The sequence below is a fragment of the Sturnira hondurensis genome, unplaced genomic scaffold, assembly GCF_014824575.4.
Source record: "Sturnira hondurensis isolate 20B ecotype Veracruz unplaced genomic scaffold, ASM1482457v3 Scaffold0010128, whole genome shotgun sequence".
Taxonomy (NCBI): domain Eukaryota; kingdom Metazoa; phylum Chordata; class Mammalia; order Chiroptera; family Phyllostomidae; genus Sturnira; species Sturnira hondurensis.
In genome coordinates this window covers 6,715,784-6,740,012 of record NW_028082759.1, presented here as the reverse complement: position 1 = coordinate 6,740,012, position 24,229 = coordinate 6,715,784, and the positions used below count along the sequence as shown (strand labels likewise).

The following is a 24,229-nucleotide window of genomic DNA, read 5'->3' as shown; positions in this document are numbered from 1 at the left end:
AACTTGCTAAACGAGCAAACAAAAATGCGATGTAAACAGGATATAAATAGTCTAATCCACCAGTTTCAGCTAACCATTTCTCAAGGAAGAGGTTAGAGGCACAACCAAACTTGCGGATGCTCCTCCGTCAAGAAGGGCCTTGGGCTGCTGCAGCCCCTGAGCCAGTGAACGCCTGCTGCAGGCCTCTGCCTCTGACTGTCCACAACTAGTGTCGTTAGTTTCCACGTAAGTCAGCACATCTAGAAGATTAGACAGCACCAACTTAAACTCTAAGCATTGACAAAAAAACATGTGGGGTGCATAGGCATGCGATATATGTCCTTTGTATTGTTTTGTATAGCTTCAATACTTTATAATTAAAAAACGAGAGAATTTAAAATGTCCTATGTCTATCAGGCCTTCTACCATAACATTGCCCTAACCAAGGTCAGCAGTGATTTCCACGGTGCCAAATCATCGGTTCTCAGGGTTTCTCCCACCAGACTTCCTCGGGACATTGAATACAGTGGTTCTCTCTATTCTCCTCTGAGTGCTTTCTCTTTTCCGTTCAATTTCCAAGTACCCCCTCTAACCCAAATTGTCACTTTTTCTAATCTCTGTTAGTTATTCCTTTTTATCTTTCTGAACTTAAATATCAATCTTACCTATCCTATCTCTATTCAGTTGCTACGTTATCACACTCATTCCATAGCTTTATATGAAAAACAAAACAAAACCAAACCCCAGAAGTTTATTAACAGGTATACTTCATATACACATGGTAGAGAGCTTCGCTTGTATCTGTTTCTGCTCAGTTGCCTTCAGCCCCAAATAATCCTTATGCCAAAGTGGCCCATTTTGGGGGTGGCATATTCCGCTACCTGCCATTCCCTGCCGTTGAAACTTCCTCCAGAAGTTGCACAGTCCAGAAGCTGAGTTGACAGATCGTTCTCTATCTCATGAAACCAGTCTCTTAGTCCTGAAATAGACCAGTTCAGGGAAACAGCCGTGTCTCACTTCAGGAGGTGGTGTTGCAAGTGAGCTCCTAGCAAAGTCAGGCCCTACTGGGTGCTGGAGATCAGGCGGTTTACTAAGAGCCATTTCTATGGAGACAAAAGAAAAACAGAAGTTAATGATTGGAGCGGACTACAAACCAGTGTCTCTCATAATTAGGATGTGGGTTGTACTTGTTCAGCTATTCATTTGGCCTTTTACCCATGGAGAAATCCACTCTCTGTGTTCTTGAGATGGAAATTAAATTATAACCATTAAGTAGTTCTATCTAGGGCACAAGGACGGAATGAATTATAAACGAGGGGAGACACCAAAGTGTAGCAAAAGAGGACTTTCAGTTAATTATGTTTGAGGAAAAATGCCATGCTTGGTTTTTTTTGTTTGTTTTTAGCATTGTGCAGTTTAAAACATCAGGCTAAAATGTGGTGGGTTGCTTCAGAGGTTCTGCGGATGGATCCTCACAGTTCTGTTGTGGCGACCGGTCAGCCATAGCTCCTATGTTGTAGATGTGATTTATGTCCTACAAAGTCTATTTAAAATATTACCAGGTCAATCTCTCTGACAGATAGATTCAGAAACAAAAAAAGAGTGGATTATCACCAATTATTTTTTCCAATAGCCTTTTAATTTGTATGATATGTTTTGATTTGTACCTCTCTGCCTATAAGTTTCTCTTCCATTGTAGCACTAGGCATTCCTGTGGGTTTGAAGGAAATTAAGGTTAGAGTAGTTAAATTCCAAAAATACTCTGGGAAAATGTTCTTTTTGTGCAATGTAAGTCAATATGAGGACTCTGGTAGCCCATTTCAGTGCAGGAAATCCATTTGTTTTAATGGAATATCCAGTCTAATGGAGCATATTGTGCTCAAAGAAAAACTCATTCTCGAGAATGTGCTGAAACAGGTACATAATTTACCAGAAACAAAGTTAAATTCAGCATATTCTAGAAAAATGAATCACAGGAGGCTTGGATCTTATGTTATGTATTCAACTTAAATAGCAGTTTGCCTTCTACAACCACGATGATTTTAGAAAAGCCAAAAATATAGTCACACTGGGAAAAGGCTTCAGCGAACTTCTGCTTTTTCGTATTTCTTTCCGAAGATGGAATTTGCAACAATACTTCAGAGCGTAACAGAGAAAGATATTTTTTAAATTGTAATAATTGTATGTTTGCATGTTTTCCTTTACTTTGCCCAAACACTGAAACTCCTGTGTTATTTGACCCCTCACACCCATTCTTCTTTGAGTTACCATTGAGGACTAGGACTGTACTTTTAATACATTCTCTTTGTTTTATGTGTTTCCTCTCTGTTCTTCTCCATAATTTTCAGTTCCTTCATTTTAATTTTTTCCTAAAACATTGCATATTTTCTCTTTCAAACGGTTGTTTTCAAAGATATGGCATTGAAGGTGGCTATTTGGGCTTTTCCCATGAATTTTTACTTTTACTCAATTGAATATATAATAATATACTGCATCCATGTATCACTTATTATATACTATATATAAAAAAGGGAACAAGTAAAGGGAACAACTTATTATATACTATGTATAGTAAGTGATACATGGATAGTATCACTTATTCAATTGAATATAACTATGAATATAATATGCATTATTGAATATGTATTATAAGAAACACATTTTAATTATAAGAGAGCATAGGAGAAACTTCGTGCAGTAATATCAATTTTACTCTTACATTTGTCTCTTCAATAATGCCCATCTTTATCCCACTCTACTTATTTAGAAAATATATTTTTTTTCCCACATGTTTTCTCTCTGGACATTTTCTTTTTATTATAACAAAATAGTTACTAAGAGGTAATTTTGAAAAAAGCAAACAAATTGCTTACTCCCCTACCAACCCAGAAAAAGGATATCTCAAGAAATATAAATCATTGAAATCATAGTGCTAATTATTCGGAACCCACCCTAGTGTTTTAGTCATCGTTCTCTAGAGACACAGAAAGAGATTGATTATGAGGAATCGGCTCATGAGATTACGGAGGCCGAAATGTCGCACAATCTCCCCTCTGCAAATGGAGGAGTCTAGAAAGCCAGTGGTACAATCCCAGTTCCAGCTGCAGTCTGAGGGCCTGAGAACCTGGAGCAGATGGTGGAAATCCAAGGTCAGGAAAAGAACAATGTCCTTACTCCGTAGACTGGCTGGAGGCCAAGAGGAGGAAATTCCTCCTCCTTCCACCTTTTGCTTTGCTCAGGTCCTCAAGAAATTGGATGATGCCCACCCACGTTAGGTTAAGCAGCCTACTTCACTGAGCCTGTGGATTCAAATGCTAATCTCCTCAGGAAGTACCCTCCCAGGCACACCAAGAAACAGTGTTTCACCTGGGCACCCCTTCCTCCAGTCAAGTTGATACACAAAACCAACCATTACAGCTAGGGAGTTATAGGGAGAGGAAATGTAGCAGTGTTCCCATTTAATCTACTATTTTAAAAAAATCAGTGTTTGGGAATCATTTATTCATGTGAATATGGTACTTATTCCTTGTCCATTGTTAGCAGTAAACCATCTTTTAAAATACAAGTTAAGAAATGTGGTATTTCAGTTTAGTGCTTAGCCACATTAAAGTGATGTTTTTCTAATTGCCTAATAATGATATTAATTTGATTTATTATAGTCAAATAAGTCTTATTTGTAGCACTCTGTAGATACAAATGTTTTTAGGAGAATTACTTTGATAGGCCCACAGAACACGACACCTTGGCTTTCCAGAGTACATTTAGCAAATCTAGCGTTCTAGAGGAGCAAACTAGAGTGATGAATAGTGTATCTCATAAGCTTCCATTAACCACCAATCCATGTTTTAGAGCATATGAAAAAAATCTAATTATAGCAGTAGCTATGGAAGGAACTCTACAAAGACAGCTAGCAAACTTGCTTTCTTAGTCAATAGATACACAAGCATTCTATTCGGCCAAAGGCAAGGCCATGATTTACAAATCCAGCGAGACTGGTTCACTCAGAAGTAAAGCAGTGCTAAGCAAATAATGACAACTATTTTCTTTAATGGGAAACAAATTCAGGTGATCCAGTACTCTATAGGAAATTTCAACACTACTTGGCTATTACAAGATAAGGGTGACTTCAAGCAATTAAATGTTAATAAAAAAGCACAAACTTTCTATTACATTTATAAAGAAAAGAAAGAACAAGTGATTTTTTTCTGAAGAACAATAGAAACCCAAATCCACCTTTCAAAATTACCCTCCCAAGAAAGGTTAAAAATGAGTTCAGTCACCAGTGGTTCTACACACTCATTTATGAGAACCTATGGGCATAAGCTCAGTCCAATTTATGAGTCATTGATCCAAATATGAAGTCAAATTACTAACTATTTGTGATCTAACAGATCAGGAATATGGGCCTGGACTATACAACCACTGGAAAAGCAGGCAGTGTTAATGTTGTAGGAGTTGGGTTGGAGGGTAGGCAGACCTCCATAAAAAAAACGAACGCAATGTCTCCATTGGTGGACACGAGATATAATTTTTGACCTTCAGTTCAATGGCTTCCAAGCAGTTGTACACTGGGCCAATCAAGCCAAAGAAATTAGGAAAGTTTGAATAATATTTAAGCCCAACATAGAGCAACCAACTTTGTTTCTGGTCCCACTAATCTCTAGCACCAGTCTGGAAAGGAAGAATGTAACAGTAAGAAAAGAAGAAAATAAGTGGAAATCTAAGAGAGAAACAAAGTCTAGCCTAGAAATTTGCCTTTGGAGTTCTTTGGGGTTCCTAAATATATCCATCGGATTTGTGTTTCTTGACAAAAGTTCCACTTCTCTTGGGCCCCCAAAAGAAAACACCCTCTTCCTAGTGGAGGGGAGGTAAAATTTCTCCTCTACCCTCTTTAGGTTTTCAGCTGGGACTGACATTGAACAGATTGACAAGAGAAAAGAGTTCGTATGTTATTTAATAAGATTTTACACGGACGGGAGAGTGGTCAGAGGAAAATGAAGACCCACAGAAGCGGCTGGGTCTGAGGGCTTGTGTACGAGGTTGAGCTAAGAGTGGCAACTGTGAAAAGTAAAATGCACAGGGAGTCTAAGGCAAGATGAGAAGTATTTTATCAAAGTTTATTTGCACACATTTCTCTCAGCTACAACTCTCCGTCTCTGGGGATAAGAACATTTATTTCCTCCTGGCATCTGGAGGGCATCCTTCACGGGGGAGCTCCAGCCTCCTGCTTTCAGGAGGAAAGGAGAGCTGGGAGCTTGCCCCTGCTGTTTTCGAAGTGCCTTTAGCTCAAAATGATCAACATGCCAAAGCCCCGTATTTTTGGCTGCCATGTCCTCTACTCCTTCACTATCATATGAAGATGTTTACTTTCCATTGAAGTAAGCTTACAGATATTTATTAATTTCTGCATCAGCCTGGGAATTAATGTTTTCTTTGTAGTTTCCCACTTCTATTCGAATATATAAGAATGCATAGAGTAGACCCTTGATTTTCAGAAGAAATGCATCCTAAAACCGTCAGTAAACCCCAGATTTATGAATATCATGAGGTAATTTCTGTTAGAAACCTCTTTTTTTCCCTACAAACAGCCATCATTTTCTTATACTATTATTAGTCATAAAAACAAAATTACAGGAGTTGTAATAACTTCAGTTCTTCTCTTTATTCTCCCAAGTGGGATTATTACTTGATTTCCCTATGCACTCTCAATTGAAGTTAAACTATCATTTTATTTTTCAAAACTGACAGATTTGATGAAGTAACAACTCAGATGTTAAGAAATATTTTTATAGCAGGCACTATTTAGAAATAATCATCTAGAAAATGCAAGGGCGATGTATTATAACATTAGGCAAATGTATTGTATTTGCCAGATGCTAAAAATGACTTTAGGGACAACTCAAAGTTTGTACTTATAGGTTGACATGATGATGAGATTTTGTGTTAAAAGCATAAAGAAATTATAAATGAAAGAAGTATGAAAACTGAGACTAATATTGTAAAGTCTTTTACATTCTCTTGTCTTAATTGCCAGTTTGTACCCCTTTGGCATTTTAAATAGGAAAGTAAACATTCTCTTTGATATAGCTAATATGATTTTAATGAATAAGGGGTGGCCCTAACAGACAATTAGCCCAGTTATTAGATAATTACTCTAAAGATCTACAAATCAACTGTCCTAAGACTCAGTGTGCTTTTGCTTATATAAAATGCCAATGATCCTGTATAAAAATCCAACTTTTGCAGTCACTTAGGCATGAGGCTGGCAAGCTGTGTGGCCTGGTGGATATACCAGGTGACAGTTCAGGCTGTTAAAGAGATTTGGGGGGTTTGCTGGCATGTTTATTTTTTACAAACATGGGAGAAATATGATTGGACATACTTGAAAATCTCTGCAAGCTAGAATTATCTATAGCTATGGCCCGTAATCTTGAAATCTGGGATGTTAACTGTTCATTTATCTGTGCACACACTTAAGTGTATTTTGGAAGTTTTTTCTGATAGCTCTTGGCCCTGCCTATGTACACATCTTTGACCAATTTTCTTCTGATTATTTACTAGCTTTTTATTTAGGTTAGCATTTTGATAGTATTATATATACCTACATTTCTCTGACCTCATATTACCCCACGCCTAACTAGCCACATGAAATTGCCTCATGAAAACATGTGACTGAGAATATATAACTCTTAACTCATTTCAACTCTTTATCAACCACCCTGTTGGCAGGCACAGTATTTATAAAGTATTATATGATATGTGGCATTTCCTGTAAAGTTAGTTCCTGAACTAAACCAGATCAGAAAGAGTAGTTGAGATCCCATATTTTGTGCTTCCGCAGGGCTGCTTTGCATTGATGTAACCTAAATAAATCCAGGCCTTCTTCTCCAAATTTAAGTCCTATGTCAACCCCAAGTATCATTCAAAAGAAATGCACTTCCTCTTCAGAAAGCACTGGTGAGCTCTTCCGGGGGAAGGGCTGTCTTGCAGTGGCCTGTGGTTTGCAGGTAGAAGCAGAGATGAGGCTGCAATTAGAGCAAAGCACACACAGTAAGGGCTCCTAAAGGTCCTTTATTTCTATCCTCCAGATTCTCATTCATTTAAACAGCTGCTCAACTTTGTCTGAACCACAAAACTCTTAAAGCTGTTCTTCGGCCCCTAACTCTCCACTCTCACTCACTCCATCTCCTTATTGGATCTTGTCTCCTTCTCAGACTCTTCCTTTGTAGACAAACCTACCCGCCCTCTCTTTCTCCCTGTGTCCCTGTCTGCCAACCCAGGTCACACGAACACTTTGCAGACAAGCAGTGAAGATTTTAAGGGGGGTGGGGGGTAGAAGAAAGGGTTAAGAATACTTGCAATGAATTTCAAACACATGTCCATTATTATTTTCTGACGGCATAACGTCAAGGTAGAAATTTTCCTGTTGTGCTGAATTTTACTTTAACATCATGCCATTGGAAAATGACAATGGACACATGTTTGACATTCAACACTGTATCCATTATAAAAATTGTGTTGAGCAATAGTGTTCATCACTATTTCTCTTAAATGATCACCCAGACATGGACACTCTTTTTTGGTCTCAGAGCCAAAAGTTGTGCCTTTTCTAGTGGTTCACTTTGTTTTTATCTCACGGGAAGTGATTCTTTGTATCAGGGACCAGGAAACTTAGAACCACATTTGCCTTACCGCTCTGGCCAGTGTATGTGTTTCACCTTTTCTTCTCTAAGTTCCTCTTTGTCCCATTGTCTTCTTACATTAAAAAATAAATTTTGGTTAAAACGCCCATAGTATAAGATGGGCTATGTTCATCAATTTTAAGTGTAAAAGTTCAGGGGTTGTAGTCCATCCTCACTGTTGTACAGCCAGTCTCTGAAACTCTTTTCATCTTGCAAAACTAAAACTCTACAGCCCGATGAACAGCACACCCCCACGCCGCCCCACAGCCCCCAGCAACCACCCTCTACTTCCTGTCTCTATGGATTTGACTGATGTGGGTGTCTCATATAACTGGAATCATACAGCATTTGGCTTTTTGTGTCTGACTTATTTCACTTAGCACAATGTTCTCAAGGTTTATTCATGTTGCAGATAAAATATGTCATAATTTCCTTCCTTCGTAAGGTGTAATAATATTCCATAGCACGCATATACCACATTGCGCTTATTCATTTATCTGTCAATGAACACAAGGTTTGCTTTGAAATTTTGGCTACTATGAATAATGCTGCTATGAACATTTGTGTGCAAGTTGACATATGCTTATATCTCTCTTGAGTACACACACAGAAGTGGAATGGCTAGGTTGTATGAGAGGTGCATTTAACTTTATGTCAGACTGCCAGGTGAGCACTTCCAGTAATGTTCAAAAGTTCCAGTTGCTTTCTTGCCAGGACTTGATGTCACCAGCATTTTTAGTTGTAGCCATTCTAATGGGTATGTGGTGGTATGTTCTTGTGGCCTTAATTTGCATTTCACTGATGATAAGTGATTTAGAGTATCTTTTCAAATGTTTATTGGAAATTCACATATTTTTTGTGTTCATCTTTTCAATTACTGAGTTATAAATGTGTAAGAATTGTTTATACACTCTGGATACAAGTTCTTTATCCAATACGTACCTCACCTTTTCTCTTTCTTTATATAATGCCTTTCTAAGAGCAACAGTGTTTCATTTATGTAAAATGTAATTTAGCAACAATTAATTCTGTGGGTTGTGCTTTTTAGTGTCTCAACTAGAAAATCTTTTCCTACTTTGAGGTCACAGAGATTTTCTTCTATTTTTTTCAGAATTGTGTAGTTTTTGCTTTTTGTTTTCAATGAATCATTTTAAGTAATTTTTAACATATTGTAAGGTAAGGATTGAGATTCATTTTCTTCATGGTGGATAGAAGCATTTTCTTCCAGCCCCATTTTTTGAAAGATGTTTCTTTCCTCATTGAATTGCCTTGGCGCCTTGGTCGTAAATCAGTTGATCATATTTGTATATCTCTTTCCAGATCCTCTATTTTGTCTTGTTGGTTAATTTGTATAAATTTTATAGTTTGGGTGCTACCTTATTTAAAGACACTTGTCATGACCCTTATCTACTCATTAGGATCTTCACTGATTACCTATCAAATAGTGTGGAACAGTACCTACCCTGACACTGAAGTTTCATCATTGTCCAAAGTCTTCCCTTTCAGGTTTGTCACTGGCATCCCATGCTTCCAATGAATGCATTTACTCACTGCTCCAAGTGTATACTTCACGTGTTCATATAAGATAGCATAGCATACTCTAAACTTGCCTAAGAGGATTGAGGATGGGGTGCAAGAATACAGGACAGGTGAAGATCAGTAAGTAGCAAAAGGCCCTGGTATAGAAGAAACACTTCGAGATTAAGCAAATTCTGTGTAGCTTTGGAGGGTAAAACTAGAATTAGGGCAGGAATCCACAGAGAAACTGACTTCAATGTGATTGTAAGGTGGCGCCGTCAGATGTTATAGCTGGAGAAATGTGGGGGAAGAGATAGTGAGTTCTGCTACTGACCAAGCAGGGGCCGGATGATCACCCACTGCGAGCGTGATAAATGGACTAACAGTCAGGTTGAGGTCAGACCAACACCCCTTTATGAAGTTCCCTGGAGCCCTGAGATTGCGTAAACATTTTCTAAATTTATTTTACAACCAAAAAGGGTCTTTTAGACAGGTTTGGGCCTATTTTCTGTTCCCTAGAGCCAGTTTAATATTTCATTTAACACTTAATTCTTTAACGTGTCATTCATAAACTACGGAAATTAGTGACTTTTTTTAAAAGAAGGAAGCTTTTGCAAAGCAGTGGCTATCCGAAGTTCTAGAGTCGTTCTTCATAAGGTATCATTAGTGTATTAGTAAATAAAAGAAGCCGTTTGTTTTTCTCACATCATAAATTATACACTGCGCTCTCCCCGTGGAGTAGCCCTAAACCGGTCGGGGCAGCAGAAGGCAGCCACTTTAGCATTTTTTGAAGCAGTAATTAATTTTCAAAATGCCAAGGCCAATCGGCAACCGTGAACATCGCCCCCGGAGCACAATCGCGGCCTCAATGCCATAGAGACGAGTTGTCTTGTGTTGCCTATAAATGGGTTCTCAGAAAACCTAATTTAAAATTACTGCCTTTAATTATATGGTGGATATAAATAACTTTGATAAAATTAGTGCAGCTGGCCTCCTGTTTGTTTTTCCCATTTGAATGCACTGTACAATGTAATCATCTGAAATAAACATCCATTACAAAGAAGGCTTCATTTCAAAGAACATATTATTCTGCTCATCCAGTCAATTGTTATTTTCCCCTTCCCAACCACATTTCAATCTTGCACCTATTAAAGGGATGAACAAATTACCAAGCTCTTATAATGTACCAACTAGCAAATTAAAACAATTCATTGCTGTTGAATAGGGCCATGCATTTAAAAGATTTTAATTCCTTTTTATTCTCCATTACTATGTTTTCTTTTTAAACAGATCCTGCCAGCTTAAAAAATGGTGAAACATATATTCGTCTCTATACAATGTAGTTATATTACTTCCTCAATAGGAATCCCTATCTTTAAAATGAAACAGAGGATGCTTCTTTAATTTTGGTGTGCTTTTTTGACTCCAAAGTCCAAGAAAAAGGTCTCAAGAATTATATAAAATCGGGCCTCCCTGCATTTATTTGTTACAGAGTAAGATTTCCTCCATTATAGGATAGAGTGTAGCCCTTTCATCTTGGGTCACTGGATGTGATTGTCATCTTTCTCTCCGCCGCAGTCAGGACAGGATTTACCAAGGTCCCTTCAACTCAGCCAGACTATTATCGCCAAGCACAGTCCAACCCCACAACCCTTTAGCTACCTGATACGGACAAGACAGTGTGAAGGTTTCCAAAACGAGTAAGACATAATCTCAATCTGGCAAGAAAGCCAAAAAAAAAAAAAAAGATGAACGGTGGACTGGTATGGCAGTTTGAAGATGATGAGACAGGAATATGGATGATGACGTAAAAACGAGAGTTAAGAGTGATTCCCTAAGGAGTGTTCAAAGGGGTCCAGGAGTTCAAATAAAATAGTGCCTGAAGGTGGAAAGACCCAGTTAACTGGGTCTTGAGGAAAATCCCAAACCTTTTCTCTTGCCACTTTCTTTGTAGAGAAAGGCATGGGGGGGAAGTATGAGGCATACTGATAATAACAAATAAGCTAGGTTTTGCTGGAACTCAGGAATTAAGATAAGTGACCGAAGTTACCAGTAATATCAGAGAAGTAGATGGGACACAGAACTTTACAAAGGGCTGAAAACGCCAAATTCTTCTCTTTGAATTTAATTTATTAGGTAGTCAGGGACCATTGAAGCCTTCTCATAAGGCGAAGGAAGTGACTGGAGCTCTGCCTTGGGAAGATAAATCCTCCCACTCTGCAGAATACAGATCAGAATGAAGAACAAAGGGAGGCAATGAGAACTGCGAGAAGAGTTGTTCTCTCTCTGCACAATTAACTGCCTCAGGTTGAGGGGAGTGCCAGGATCTAAAACTGGACCATTTTCGAGTGGGACTTACAGTGGGCACCAGACTGGCAATGAGAGGGCTGAGGCGATTGGTAAGACACACAGCTACAGGAGCGTGGGGAGAGTCCAGCCAGCCCAGGCAATGCCAGCAGGCAACCAAGTTTTCCGGTAATACAGCCCACCCTAAACCTCCAGTATCTGAATTTATGTTCTCACAAAGGCAAGCCTGGGACAAAGACTTGCGCTCTCGTATGAATTGTTTGTCTGGGAGGTGTTTCCCGGGCAGCAAGGAGAAGGGCAGTTGCAACAGAAAAGGAGGAGAAGCCAATAGCAGGATGTAGTACAGGTCACTGATGTGCCAAACAGCATGATTTCAGCAGGATCACCTATGAAATGCAAAGAATATCTCCCAGAACGGACTACTTGCAAAACCGGGGACTGGTGCAGTCATCCCTGGCTTCTGTCCTCTTTTAGTCCAGGGCTGCCTAGAGGGAACATCGCTATGCTTTGAGCTTTCACAAAGTGCCCTTGGCTGACAATTAACCGAGCGAAACCTGCCATTCTCCTTTTATAGAAGCTTCCCAGGCAGTTAAGAAAGCCAGGCAAGCGCATATCCTCATCCTTATCGTTGGCCCCTGCTGTACAAATGCTAGAGCCACGGCGTGGCTCCATCCGTCCGTACCTCCACCAGCCCGGCAACTGTGATGCCGCAGCTCACTCGGCGCTTCCACCGCTGCCCTTACTACCGGCAAAGCATTCTCTGTTATGTCTGACCGTGAGTGGCCTGTCTCCTAAATTCTGTCCTGTGGGTCTTCTGTGTAGAACAATTTCTGGGGTCAGTTTTCTCTCAGTTTGGTTTCCCCGTGGAAGTTCTGGTGCCAAGACTTTGGGGGCAGGTGGTGTGTTTCAGAAGTCATCCCAGGAGTCATAAATGAGGGGTTAGAGAACATCACGCCAAAATGGGCGGAAAGTCAATGTAAGGGTGCATTTTCTTAAATCCTTGCCCAAGGATAGGCCCTTTTTAAAAAGTTGGTGTTAGAGTGAGAGGAGGAGAGAGGAAAACATTGATGTGAGGGAGAGACATTGATCGGTTGCCTCCCGCACATGCCCTGATCGGGAATCGAACCGGCAGCCCTTTGGTGAACAGGAAAGCGCTCCTCCCAACAGAGGCTGCGCTTTGAAGTCAGTTATGGCTGCTTCATCCTAATGGGACTTCCGGGAAATATTTAAAATGTCTCTCAGAATTTTCTACCCGGCAGAAAGGAGAATGGACCAATTTATCTTTTAGAACCCATTTTTTTGAGAGTTGCTCCTAGAGGTATTAAGCCCCTTGCACTCCAGCTTGTGCAAGCCCGAGTGTGTCCCCATGGAATTAGGAATACAGAGTAGAAACTAAGTAACACTCACCTGAGATGGGACATGGTCACCATGAGGTCAGCTGGCACACACAGGGAACTGTTCCCCAGAGCTGTGCAATTACCAAAAGTGGGTTGAGGGATTAATGCAGGGGACCAGAGACGATAGTCTGAATCTGTCTGTGCCCCTCCTGGAACGCCTACATTTCACTAGGTAGCCTGTGTACTCTGCTGGGTCTTCAGCTTCTCACAGAATGGTCCCTATCAATGCCCCCAAGAGATAGCCCTTGCTCTCAGAAGTAGCCTTACCATGTCCAGGTCCCCAGGGGTTCAGCCTGGACTGCTGCCAGAGCTTATATTGGGTCTGATCTGTATCAGTAAGAGCAGGTGGCTTGTGAGAATTGGGAGGTGACATGAGCTGCTGCTAAAAACCAAGTTGTCTGCCATTCATTCGCTGATGACAGTCACTCTCCCATTTGTGTTTTCAAATATCTTTTCCAATTGGAAGTGTAGGTGGGCTTAGCTGGGCCTCTGTGGACCAGGCGGCTCTCTGGCTGGCCTCCTAGGGCCTCTGGAGATGGGCTAGATTCTGCACCTTTACCTGCAGCTTCTCTTTTGACCTGCCTGAAGAGTTCAGCCTTGTGCCAAGCCTCTCCCATAATGGTGTGGACTGCTAAAGGTAGATTTGGCTTTTCCTTTTAGAAAAGATGTTCGGTTTCTTCCAAACCTTGGTGTGCCGAAAGGAGCATTGTGACAACTTGCTAGGACTCTCTGTTCTACTTTTTGCTGTCTGGCCTGCATCTTCTTTTCTGCACCATTTTTCATCTACAGAATTATAAACTCAGTTTCAAGGTCACTTTCTTCTACATCTAGATTTTGTAATCAGTCAATGGTGTGGATGTTTGCTACACAAGTTTCTTAGGAATCTTACACGATCCTCAGCATGTAGTGCAGTAAATTTTGCATACTCTGGTAGGGAGGAGGCCATGTGAATTTCTACAAGTAATTTCAGTTTTCTGAACTTCCTCTTAAGTCCCCTTGGTTGCTGATGTGGGAAATGTTTGCTGTTTTCAAAACAAGACTTCTGTCTGCTGGGCTTCAGAACTTAATCACAGTACATTTTTCAAGGTTTCTTCCCACTTCCCTACATTTTTTAGAATACATTGGGAGGGACCTCTATTTCGAGTTCTGTACTGGAGGTTTCTACCAGGCCCCGTGCTAAAGTACAGCTGCTGGCTCTCGGGCCTGCTGACCAGCTCTTTGTTACAGTCTGACCTTCCCACCCATTTGGATTTTCACTGGACTACCATGCCTCTTGCCCGGGTAGTCACTTCTGTGGCCCTCTGTTACAGAGTCACATTTGTTTGAACTCTGGTGACCCTTGCGTGCCTCCCCAGAGTAGCAGTTTCAATGATCTTTCCCACAAAAGCACACAGAGACACCTGGATTCCCTCTCCCCACCCCAGGCTAAGGGAATGGGAGAACTGGCTCAGGTCCATCTGCCGCAGTTACTTCTGTCCTACCATGCCGGTGTCAATGTAGGCATTGCCCTTGCCCACTGAGGAGCTGATCTTAAAGACATAGTCTTTCCAGGGAAGGAAAGAATAAGCATCATGTTCTTGGTTTGTTCCCAAGCATGTCTTGGTGAGTGTTCCAAGTACCCTGCCCTGTTCCCCACATCCACTCCCCAACCCATGCTCAGCCCAGGTAGATAAATGGGGAGAAAAGACAGTGGAATTTCTTCTTTTGTTCTTCTCTCTCTTCTCTACTGTCCTGCCCTTCAGCGGCACACAGGAAACAGAGAGTAAGTCATCCCCTTCATCTCCCTCTGCGATGGGTTATAAAAACTACAACCAAGAACTCATCTAGATGTGTAAAAGTGAGATTTGGGAATTTAGAAATCACTTTCGTCTATCAAAAAAAAATCAAGGCTTTCAAGAATATTACCATTGGAATCTCAGGGAAACAAAAACTAATATGAAAATTGAAGTAGGATAATATCCCCTTATAAGTAGGATAAAAGCCAATAAATTAAGTCCTTGATTTTGGATATGTTGAGTCAGTCATCAGGGCGAGCTGTAAGAATGCTGATGATCAGGTTCCATGCCCTGGGTTCCCTTCCTCTGAGATTCTAAAACAGGCCCAGGAAGAGGTGATTTAAAAAAAAAATCTTCCCAGTGATTCTAATTTTTAGCCAGGATTAAGAATCATTGATTTACTGGCTGGTGTAGCTCAGTGGATTGAGTGCGGGCCTGCGAACCAGACGATCGCGGTTCGATTCACATGCTTGGGTTGCAGGCCAGTTTCCTGCAGGGACCAGTTCCCTGCAGGGGATGCACAAGAAGCAACCATACATTGATGTTTTTTTCCTCTCTCCTTCCCTTCCCCTCTAAAAAGATAAATAAATAAAATATTTAAAAAAAAAGAATCATTGATTTAATGCTGTGATATGTCTCCCTTTTGAATGAAGGGATACCATTGAGTCTGTTTGTGGGGAGAAAACGTGATTTGTTGGGAATAAATAAAAAGATTCTCATAATCCAAGGTTAACAGTTCTTGGACATGCTACAGAGTACTTACCTGATCAATGATATTGTGTTATCCTTCCAACAATTCTTCTCTGTTAATTGAACAGGGGAAGTGGAGGTCAAAGAGGTAGTAAAGGAATGACTGTATCACTAGTTGCAAGAAAAAAAATCTTGATTCTTGTTGTCACTTATAACATCATTAATATGACTAAAACTTTTTTCTTTTATTAAAATGGAAGATTTTAAATATTATAGAAATCTATAACCTAAAAATTAAAGGTTTCTCATAATTCTGCCTCAAAAAGATAATTACTGCTAATATTTGGATAGATACTTCTCCAAATGTGTCCTATTCATGACAACATACATAATATAAGCATTATTAACCACATGAGGCCATACTATATATAATTTTGAAACTTGACTTTCCACATAAAAATACATCCTCCAAAGGTGTATGTATGATCATGTGTGCATGTGTGTGGTGTGTCTCCTTCCTTTTGATGGCTTTCGTATTTCATTGTAAATAACTAAACATTTGGGTTGTTTCCAATTTCTTGCTGTTATAAACAATGCTATTACGAACACTCTCGTTATAATGAATATATCTTTGGGCAATTGTGCAAGCGTTTTAGCAAAAGCGATTCCTGTGATTAGAATTTCCGACTTGAACAACATAGACTTTCTCTGTTTTAACAAAGTTTACCAAATCGCCCTCCAGCAAGTTGTGCCAATTTATAATTACACACTTCACCAATATGTAGCAATGCTTGGTTTCCCCCCCTCAGTACCCGGGGTATTAGCAATGTTTTTTAAACGTGCTGCTCTGATAAGTGAAAGTAAAGACCATTGTTAACTGAATTCCCATTTGTTTGCAAACTGAAATTGAGCATCTTTTTGGGGTCACAGGCCAGCGCTCAATCCATTAAGCCACACCAGCCAGGGCTTGAATGTCTTTTTTATGCATAGATTTCCACTGCGTGTGATTCCTTCTGTGTGAACTGTCTGGGTGTCTTACTTATGGTTCTCAAAGACCAATCAACTTTTCTCCCTTGATTTGTAAAAAAGTCTCGGAATATTAGAGAAAGTAGCTGTTTGGCTATCATAGATGTTATGAATATGATATTATTTATGTCTTTGAATTATTTCTGGGCTAGTTTTGATGTGTGAGTGTATGTGTTTGTTTTTATTTATTTTTTCAGATTTCATTTATTTATCTCTAGAGGAGAAGGGAAGGCGAGAGGGAGAGAAATATCAATATATGGTTGCCTCTCATGCATCCCCTGCTGGGAAATGGTCTGCAACCCAGGCATGTGCCCTGACTGGGAATCAAACCATGATCCTTTGGTTCGCAGGCCTGCGCTCAATCCACTGAGCTACACTAGCCAGGGCTGTGTTTATTTTTTTATAAACTAAAAGTTACTTTTTAAAATATTATGCCAAATAGTCTATTGCTGTGTTAATTTTTTTGTTTCTTGTTCTCCTGAGGAAGAAACTTCCTTCCAAAATATTATAAACACATTCGGTTATGTGTTCTTCACCTACTTTTATGGTTTTGTTTTGCTGCAGTTAAGTTGTTCATCCACCTAAATTTCACTGGAGGCAGTAGGAAGGCATCCAGCTTTACATTTTGCAGATGACTAGTCATTCTCCCTCTTGCTATTTATTTAATAACCTAGGCTTTTCCAACTGATTTGAAATACAACTTTATTAGGTAATAAGGTATAGATAGACAGACAGATAGATAGATAGATAGATTGCTATTCTAATGTGTCTTTTCCTTTGCCACCCACATAATCTTCTAATTTCTGAAGAGTCATATTGCTTTGATATCTGATAAACGTGCTATAGCTCTTGATCCCACTTAGCTTTTATTAAAGAATTTCCCTAGATGTTTTCCCTTATTACCTTTTTCACCCGATCTTTCAAATGATTTTAGTCCTATTTAAAAATAAAACCAGTCGGGGCTGTATTGTTTAAATGACCTCTTTTCTCAGTCTCCATTGTATACCAAATATATCGAATCCTAACTCTTCTCCCTGCTGCAGTCAGTTCTGTGCCTCTCAGTTACCTTCACGCAGCCACCAAGGTGAGCTTTCTGGTCCCCAGATGTCATCATTTCCATTTACTGATGAATATCTGTCAATGACTTTCCATTTATTTGAGGATACAGCCCAGACATTTCAATGTGGCATATAGAACCTCTGTCTACTCATTCATCTTGACTTTGTATTACTGGCACTTCATACTTCATTCACTACCTTCCCTCCAGTCATTACAAAACTTTCTGTGTTCCCCAAACAAGCCGTGTTCTCTCTACTGTGTGCTCTTGTACAACCTTCTCCCTGTCTGGACTGCTTTCTCCCACTTTTCTCACACTCACCCTTTTGAGGTCAGGTGTCATCTCCTCGGTGACACTTTAAATCTCTGCTCCATTCGGCATTAGGTGCCCCTCCTTCATCAGAACCCCATTCCTAGACTCTCGGGATATACTAAAGTCACCTATTCACTTACAACATCTCTTCTCCACTAAATGAGAAGCCCCTTCAGGGTGCCATCTCTTTCTTTAGTTCCAGAACTCATCGTTGTATCTATTATATAATCCACCCTTAATTCATGTTTGCCGAGCAAATGCATCAAAGGTGACCCCAGCTAGGGTTAATTTTATATCAGTTAGCTGGTCAAATAGATTTCAGTGTTAATTCTAGCCTTTTCCAGATTCTAAAAGCCACCTGCATTCTTTGGCTCAGGGAACCCTCCCTCCATCTTTACAGACAGAAATACAGCATCTTCCCTTCTCTCTTACCTTTGCTCTTATCCTTCTGTACCTTGTCTCCTCTGATTGATAGACTTCTGCCTCCATCTTGTAAGGTTCCTCATGATCACATTGAACCCTCCAAGATAATCCAGGATAATTTTCCCATCTCCAGATCTCTAACTTACTCTAATGTGTAACATACTTTCTATTGTGTAAGGAAATGTATTCACAAATTCCAGGGATTGAGATGTTAACATGCTGGGAGGTGAAGTGGAATATTATTCAACCTTCCATGCTTTCTCTTGAAAGTTTTTTTGACCTCTTGAGTTAGAATTAATTTCTTTTTCTCTGGAACCCACAATATCCCCCAAATGGAAATTTTTAGAACTACTTTGAAGTTTGGGATTAACTTTTCTACCTTTATTGTTATTTTTGCTGGGAAAATTGTGTATTCCGTCCGTGCAGTCAGATTGGCCTGAGTCTGGGCCTAGGAGTTCCTTCTTTTCCTGTGTGAAAGAGAGGCGCGTTGCTAGGCGGAGAAGAGAACAGATGCAGGGGCAAGAGCGATCGTCCGATCCTTTGCTCTAACACCTCCTAGTAAGAAACAGCACCAATGGCTCAGTTCCCTCTTCTGGAACGTGGAGCTCATTATGGTATTTACCACAGATGTTTCTCGTGAGTATTAGTAAGTGAACCTATGAACATTACTTGAAACAGAGATTGGCACATAATATTCACTCAAAGCTGTTATTAGTATTTTGCACTTATGAGCTTACCAGGAGAATTAAAGGGACAGTAGATAATGCACAATGCAGGGCACACACTCTAGCTTCTGCTGTATCATCATCTGTGTTTTAAATGCAACAGGCTAAAGAGGTCAAATTGAAGGAAGATAGGAGTTTAGTGAAATGTGCTCAACTTTGTGCCAAGAATCTGACGTATTTCTGGTCCTCTTATTTATGGGCTCAGCGTGATCACAGGGTTAATAGATATGAAAGGTCCATAATGCTGTGATGGATCGATTTGTATTAGTTTCAATGATAAAGTACTCATGACTGCAGACTTTTAACTGTTACAGAGTATCTTTAAATATATTATCTCATGGGTCCATGTTGTGACCTAGTGTTAACTCCAGGCAATGTTAGCAATCTAATGGCTATTTGATTATTTAGGTCTTAGATCATTATTATTCTTGTCATTTAGTGGCCTTTGTGTCCTTTATGTGATAGGATATTTGAGTGTGATCCATTTGTTTCCAAGGTACATTGAGCCATCCCACTCAAGTGTTCACAGTAAGGATAAAAATTGTATAATCATCTTCCTCTCTCACAAATGAAGCAACAGCTAAGCGGTTCACCATCTCAGCTGTTTCAAGTTCCTCAAATAAGTTTTGCTTTTGCAAAACGAACCTCTGACTTCCTACATTCTGTGAGCTGTGTGTGTTATAATCAACATGACTGCCAGCCACGTTTGTTGTAATTTTTTAAATATGTGGAAAAAAAGAAAGATATCGACCATGTATTACCTTAACCAAGATGCCAAATTATCTAACTTGTTTCTCCAGGCAAGCAGCCCAACCACAGGGACAGCTCCCAGGAGCCAGTCAAGGTTGTCTGTCTGTCCGTCCACTCAGGACATCTGCAGGTAAGTGCTCAGCAAATGATTCTACTCAATACTTTTAGGCTAATGTTTTGTACTCTTGTTTTACATTCTGAGACTGGGTGGCTCATGCTTCTACCTTATGTTATCCATTAACAATTTATGCAGGCTTAAGTTGTTGTTGTTTTTTTTTAGTGCATTTTCTTCATTTGATCTTTGTTTACCAACTTCTGGTCCAGGCTATCATTTTCATCATTCTTTCTCTGTTTTCCCATGGCTTTCCTCTCTGTTCCCATTTCCCATCCTCTGTCTGCTGCTTTGTCTAGATCTGTCATCTTGCATGACATGTCAGAAGATGCATTTGAGCAATGCACCCCTGTCATGGTGCTGAGCCCTGCTAGGAAGGAGTCTGGTAAGGAATCAGTAAAACAGAGGCCCAGGAGGAGGAAAAGGGCCTCTGAGAGATATGAGCGTGCAGAAGAACAAATAAGAGGAAGAAGAAATGGTTTTCACCTCCAGATGGAGTGAGCTTTACAGATTCTTCAGATTCATCTTCCACAGATGAGAGTCATTGGACCCAGGCAAAAAGAAGAACCCAAGAGAAATTATGACTGTCTCGAAGGAGGAGAGATAATAATAAATCATGTGGACACTTGGATGGGGCTCCTGATGGAATTGATCTGGTATATTTGGGCTCCAAAGGTAAAAGTCAACAAGAGCTGATTGAATGTGAGAGTGGCCCTTTAAATCTCTACAGGGGAAAAGGCACATGGTATGAAGAGCCCTGTGTTTCCCTGCCTAAGGGATCCTTCGAGATTAAGAGATCCTCAAGGAACTGTGAAGAAAGCAAAGGCAGACATCACCGCAGGGACCCCCAGCTCTTGCATAGTTTTAGGCCAAATGATCCAATCAACAAAAGATTTTCAGAAACAGATTCCACCACCGAAATATTGCAGGAACAGAAGGCGGAAAGTATGTGGATGACGCAGGTTTCCAGGTGAATGGCTACCTTCATAAGCCTCCTGCCACCTGCCGTGACGGGTCTGAGCATTTAAAAGTATGCAGGTCAGTCACTCTGGAGAAGCTCTTAATGCCGTGCAAATGTTTTTTCTTTCTGCTGTGAGTTACATGTGTGTTTGACATCTACCCTTAAAACATAACATTTTTTCATGCTGTTATTTGTCTGGTTGTATATAAAGTGGTAAAATGAGAAAAAGTGGGTCTGAGAAAAACAATAGAACTTTATTTCTCCTTTCCCCCCTTTTTTTAAATTGAAAAATGGTTTATCCTAGTAAAAGAGCTGCCAAACCAGTTGACTCTTGTACTCATTCTAGTTAAGACAAGACTACTGGAGGACATGTGAGTGAGTGACTCTTCAATGCAAATGTGGTGAACCGTTAACACCCTGACAGAAAAATATTCCAGGCTTAAGGTTTTAAAGGTTAGAATTTTGTATCAGAGAGGTCTCCTCTGCAGCCAGTGCTAATTTGTTCTCCAATTGTTTGACTCAGCAGGGTAATTTAAAACTGAGAGGACACAGATACAGGTCATGGCCATGTCAGCAGGGTTGCTGGAGCCCTCAGGGAAGGAGACCACATTAACGTTAGTGATATTCATGCATTGAAAGGGCTCAACATGCAGGCATTTCATAGCTAGAACACGGCCTTCTCGTGCTTTTTACCCAACTGTACACATTTTCAAAAATAATTTAATATTAAAACAAATCATAAAACTGTCCATGCTGTTATTTACAAATGAGATGACTTTAAACAAAACATGTTCACCTTGGATTCTGTCAGGGAGCAAGTGAAGTTTTTGTTGGATAATACTTTGTTGTTTGGGCTTATGTATACGCAAATTGCGGTTACTTTATCAAACATGTATGTGAGTTTCATGTTGAATCATGCAACCCAGAGGATGAGGCCTATGTCCATTCAGGACAGGGCAAGAGGAGAATTAAACTCTGGATGTAGATAGTATTAGAATGGTTTGTTGCTCTGAAAGTTTTATAAGTGAGTCATTCATAAAATGCCCCTTCATTTTTTCATTCAAGCACCTATTATGCATCAAGTTTTATTCTGGGCTTGAAAATACCCCCAAGGCATGAGATCTATACAGTCTCTGACATCTTAGCTCCTAGTCAGATGGGGATAACAGTCACAAACTCTTTCGTAGTTGTACGAATTTTCGATTGTGGTAAGGAATGTGAGAACGCATTACTAACCAGGAAGCTTTACTTATTCTGGGACATCAGAGGAAAACCCTCTTAAGGAAGTGACAAGCTGACTGGGGCTCAGAGGATGACAGAATTGATCAAAGAAAACAGGGTTAGGGGGACTGTCCAGCAGGAGTGCCTCTACATGGAGCCAGGATGCGGGAAGGAGTTGAGCAATCCAGGGAACCGAAAGCTGGCTGCGGTGGCCAGGATGGTGAGTGGGGGGATGGGCGGTAGAGAGGAGGCCTGAGAGGTGGAGAGGGCCCTGCAAGCCTGCTAAGGTATTTATAGAGAAGTGACGTCACTTGATTTACATATTAATGTGGGTTTCTTATACTCGTTTGAATGTGATTCCTGTGGCTTAGCTAAAATCTGGGGGGATAGAAGAAAACACTATTTCTAGTCTAGACTAAGAACTCCCACTTGCAGCAGTCTGCTGTCATTTCCTAAATCTACTTCTAGCATAACTGAATGAGAGACAGTCAAAGAAGCTTTTTGTAGGCTTAATGGTAATTGGAGAAAAAAGTCATGCTTGCAATTGGCTGGTTCTTCTAACTTAAAAGCATTGCTCTGGAGGAACATTTTCAAAGACTGGATATTTAACTTAGATTTCTATTAATGAAAGTGAGATCAATGGGCCTACAGTTATTATTTTTTGCTATGAGTTATTATCAAAATATACCTGCTAAGCAAATACTAAGGGCCGCATATTGTACGGGATGCCAAGGATTAAAAGTGACAAAAGAACTTGATTCTTCCTGTAATGGCTTATTATCTATTAGAAGAAATCAGATGCACACCGGAAAAGGTGAAATTTCCAGGTAGCACAGGATAAATTTAAGAAGAGGAATACTGTGGGAGTTTGAAGAAAGAAGAATTGCTGAGAGGTGGAACCCCTTAAGAAGGGGGATTATTGGGAGTGAGAAAAGTAGAATTTAAATTAGCCGAGATGTATGGATGGCATCCTAGGCACTCAAGGCAGGGAAAAGACCATGAGCCCAGACCTAGGTGTGGGAATGACACTGTGTACTTAAGAATTTTGTGTGACTTTGTGTGACCAGGTTAGGAGGCTTGCAGAGATTTATCACAACTAAATTTTCATTAAAGAGACATTATGAACAAAACCTGCACATGCTTCCAAAAGGTTTATGTCTATTCTGTACATCTTTGTTTTCAAACTGCTTCCATGAGCCTCTTGGTGCCAAAGAGGCACCCTTGAAAGTTGAGGACAGGTTAAGAGGATTGTACTCACTGTATCCCATTTTTAACCAGAGAATTTTCATGGTCGTCTTTGTTTTATAATGGGGTTCTATATAATGTTCCTTTAAGAAGAAAAGAAAATTCCCCTGCAAAAGAAAATACAGCTCTTGCTTGCTAAATAGAAGAGGCTTGATGAAAACAGCACACACAGAGTAGGCACAAAGTCCTGAGGTGTACAGGGAAAGGAAACTAGCTTTAGGAGAATGAGTTGTGATGTAGTGGAAGTATCCTACTTTGAGATGACTAGGACTAGGATTATGGAGGATAATGAAAGGGGAAACATTGGCATGCTGGCTTCCACTAGGTGAATAGAAATGACCTTAATGCTTGGACTTGGTTAGAGCCTGAGACAAAGGAGTCATTAATGACTCAAACCTTGGAACTTGGGAGACAATAAATGCTGACATTATTGACAGAGGCAGAAGAGGTCAGAGGCAAGTTGGTTTGGGAAAGACACAGTGAATTTAATTATAGGCAGGCCACTTTGTGTGACAGTGATATTCAAGCATCAGCTGTCGTGCAGACAATAGGAGGCATGTCACTGGAACGCAGAAGAGTGGTCAGGGCTGGCTCTGTATTCAAGCATTAGTGAACTATGCACAGACCAACACTAAACAAGTGCATATTTACAATCACCATTAGCATTATGTATTAGCACAGGGCAATAGCACAAAGATATTAAAAATTAAAATATAATCATGGTCAGAGAGGACACATAGATTCTCGGGGAGGTGACAATGAGGCCAAGATGGTGAATGAAATATTTAAAAGAGATCATTTGCTGGAAAAAAAGCCTTTGAATGGACAAGCCTAAGCATCAGGGGCTCCTCTGAAGGGGAGAAAAATAACCCACAAGAGAAGCAGTGATTGCCTTGAACTTACACTCCTGCTGCTTCAGAAATGCATAGGCAGGACCAGTTTCAGCCACAACCACAAGGCGGAAGCTTCTAACCCCTTCCTCCTTGGTTCCTAGCATTTAGTCCCCACATGGACACTCTATGCTTTTTTCCCACCTCATTGAAGCCTTG

General features: G+C 40.2%; 1 protein-coding gene across 1 annotated transcript in view; it reads left to right on the top strand.

Annotated features, from left to right (window-relative positions):
- MARCHF1 (membrane associated ring-CH-type finger 1) overlaps positions 1–24,229 on the top strand; it is a 244,950-nt gene that overhangs the window by 158,829 nt on the left and 61,892 nt on the right. The window contains exon 3 of the mRNA XM_037058324.1: positions 19,692–19,771. Within this exon, the coding sequence (XP_036914219.1) occupies positions 19,692–19,771 (80 nt within the window). The remainder of the gene's footprint in view (positions 1–19,691; positions 19,772–24,229) is intronic.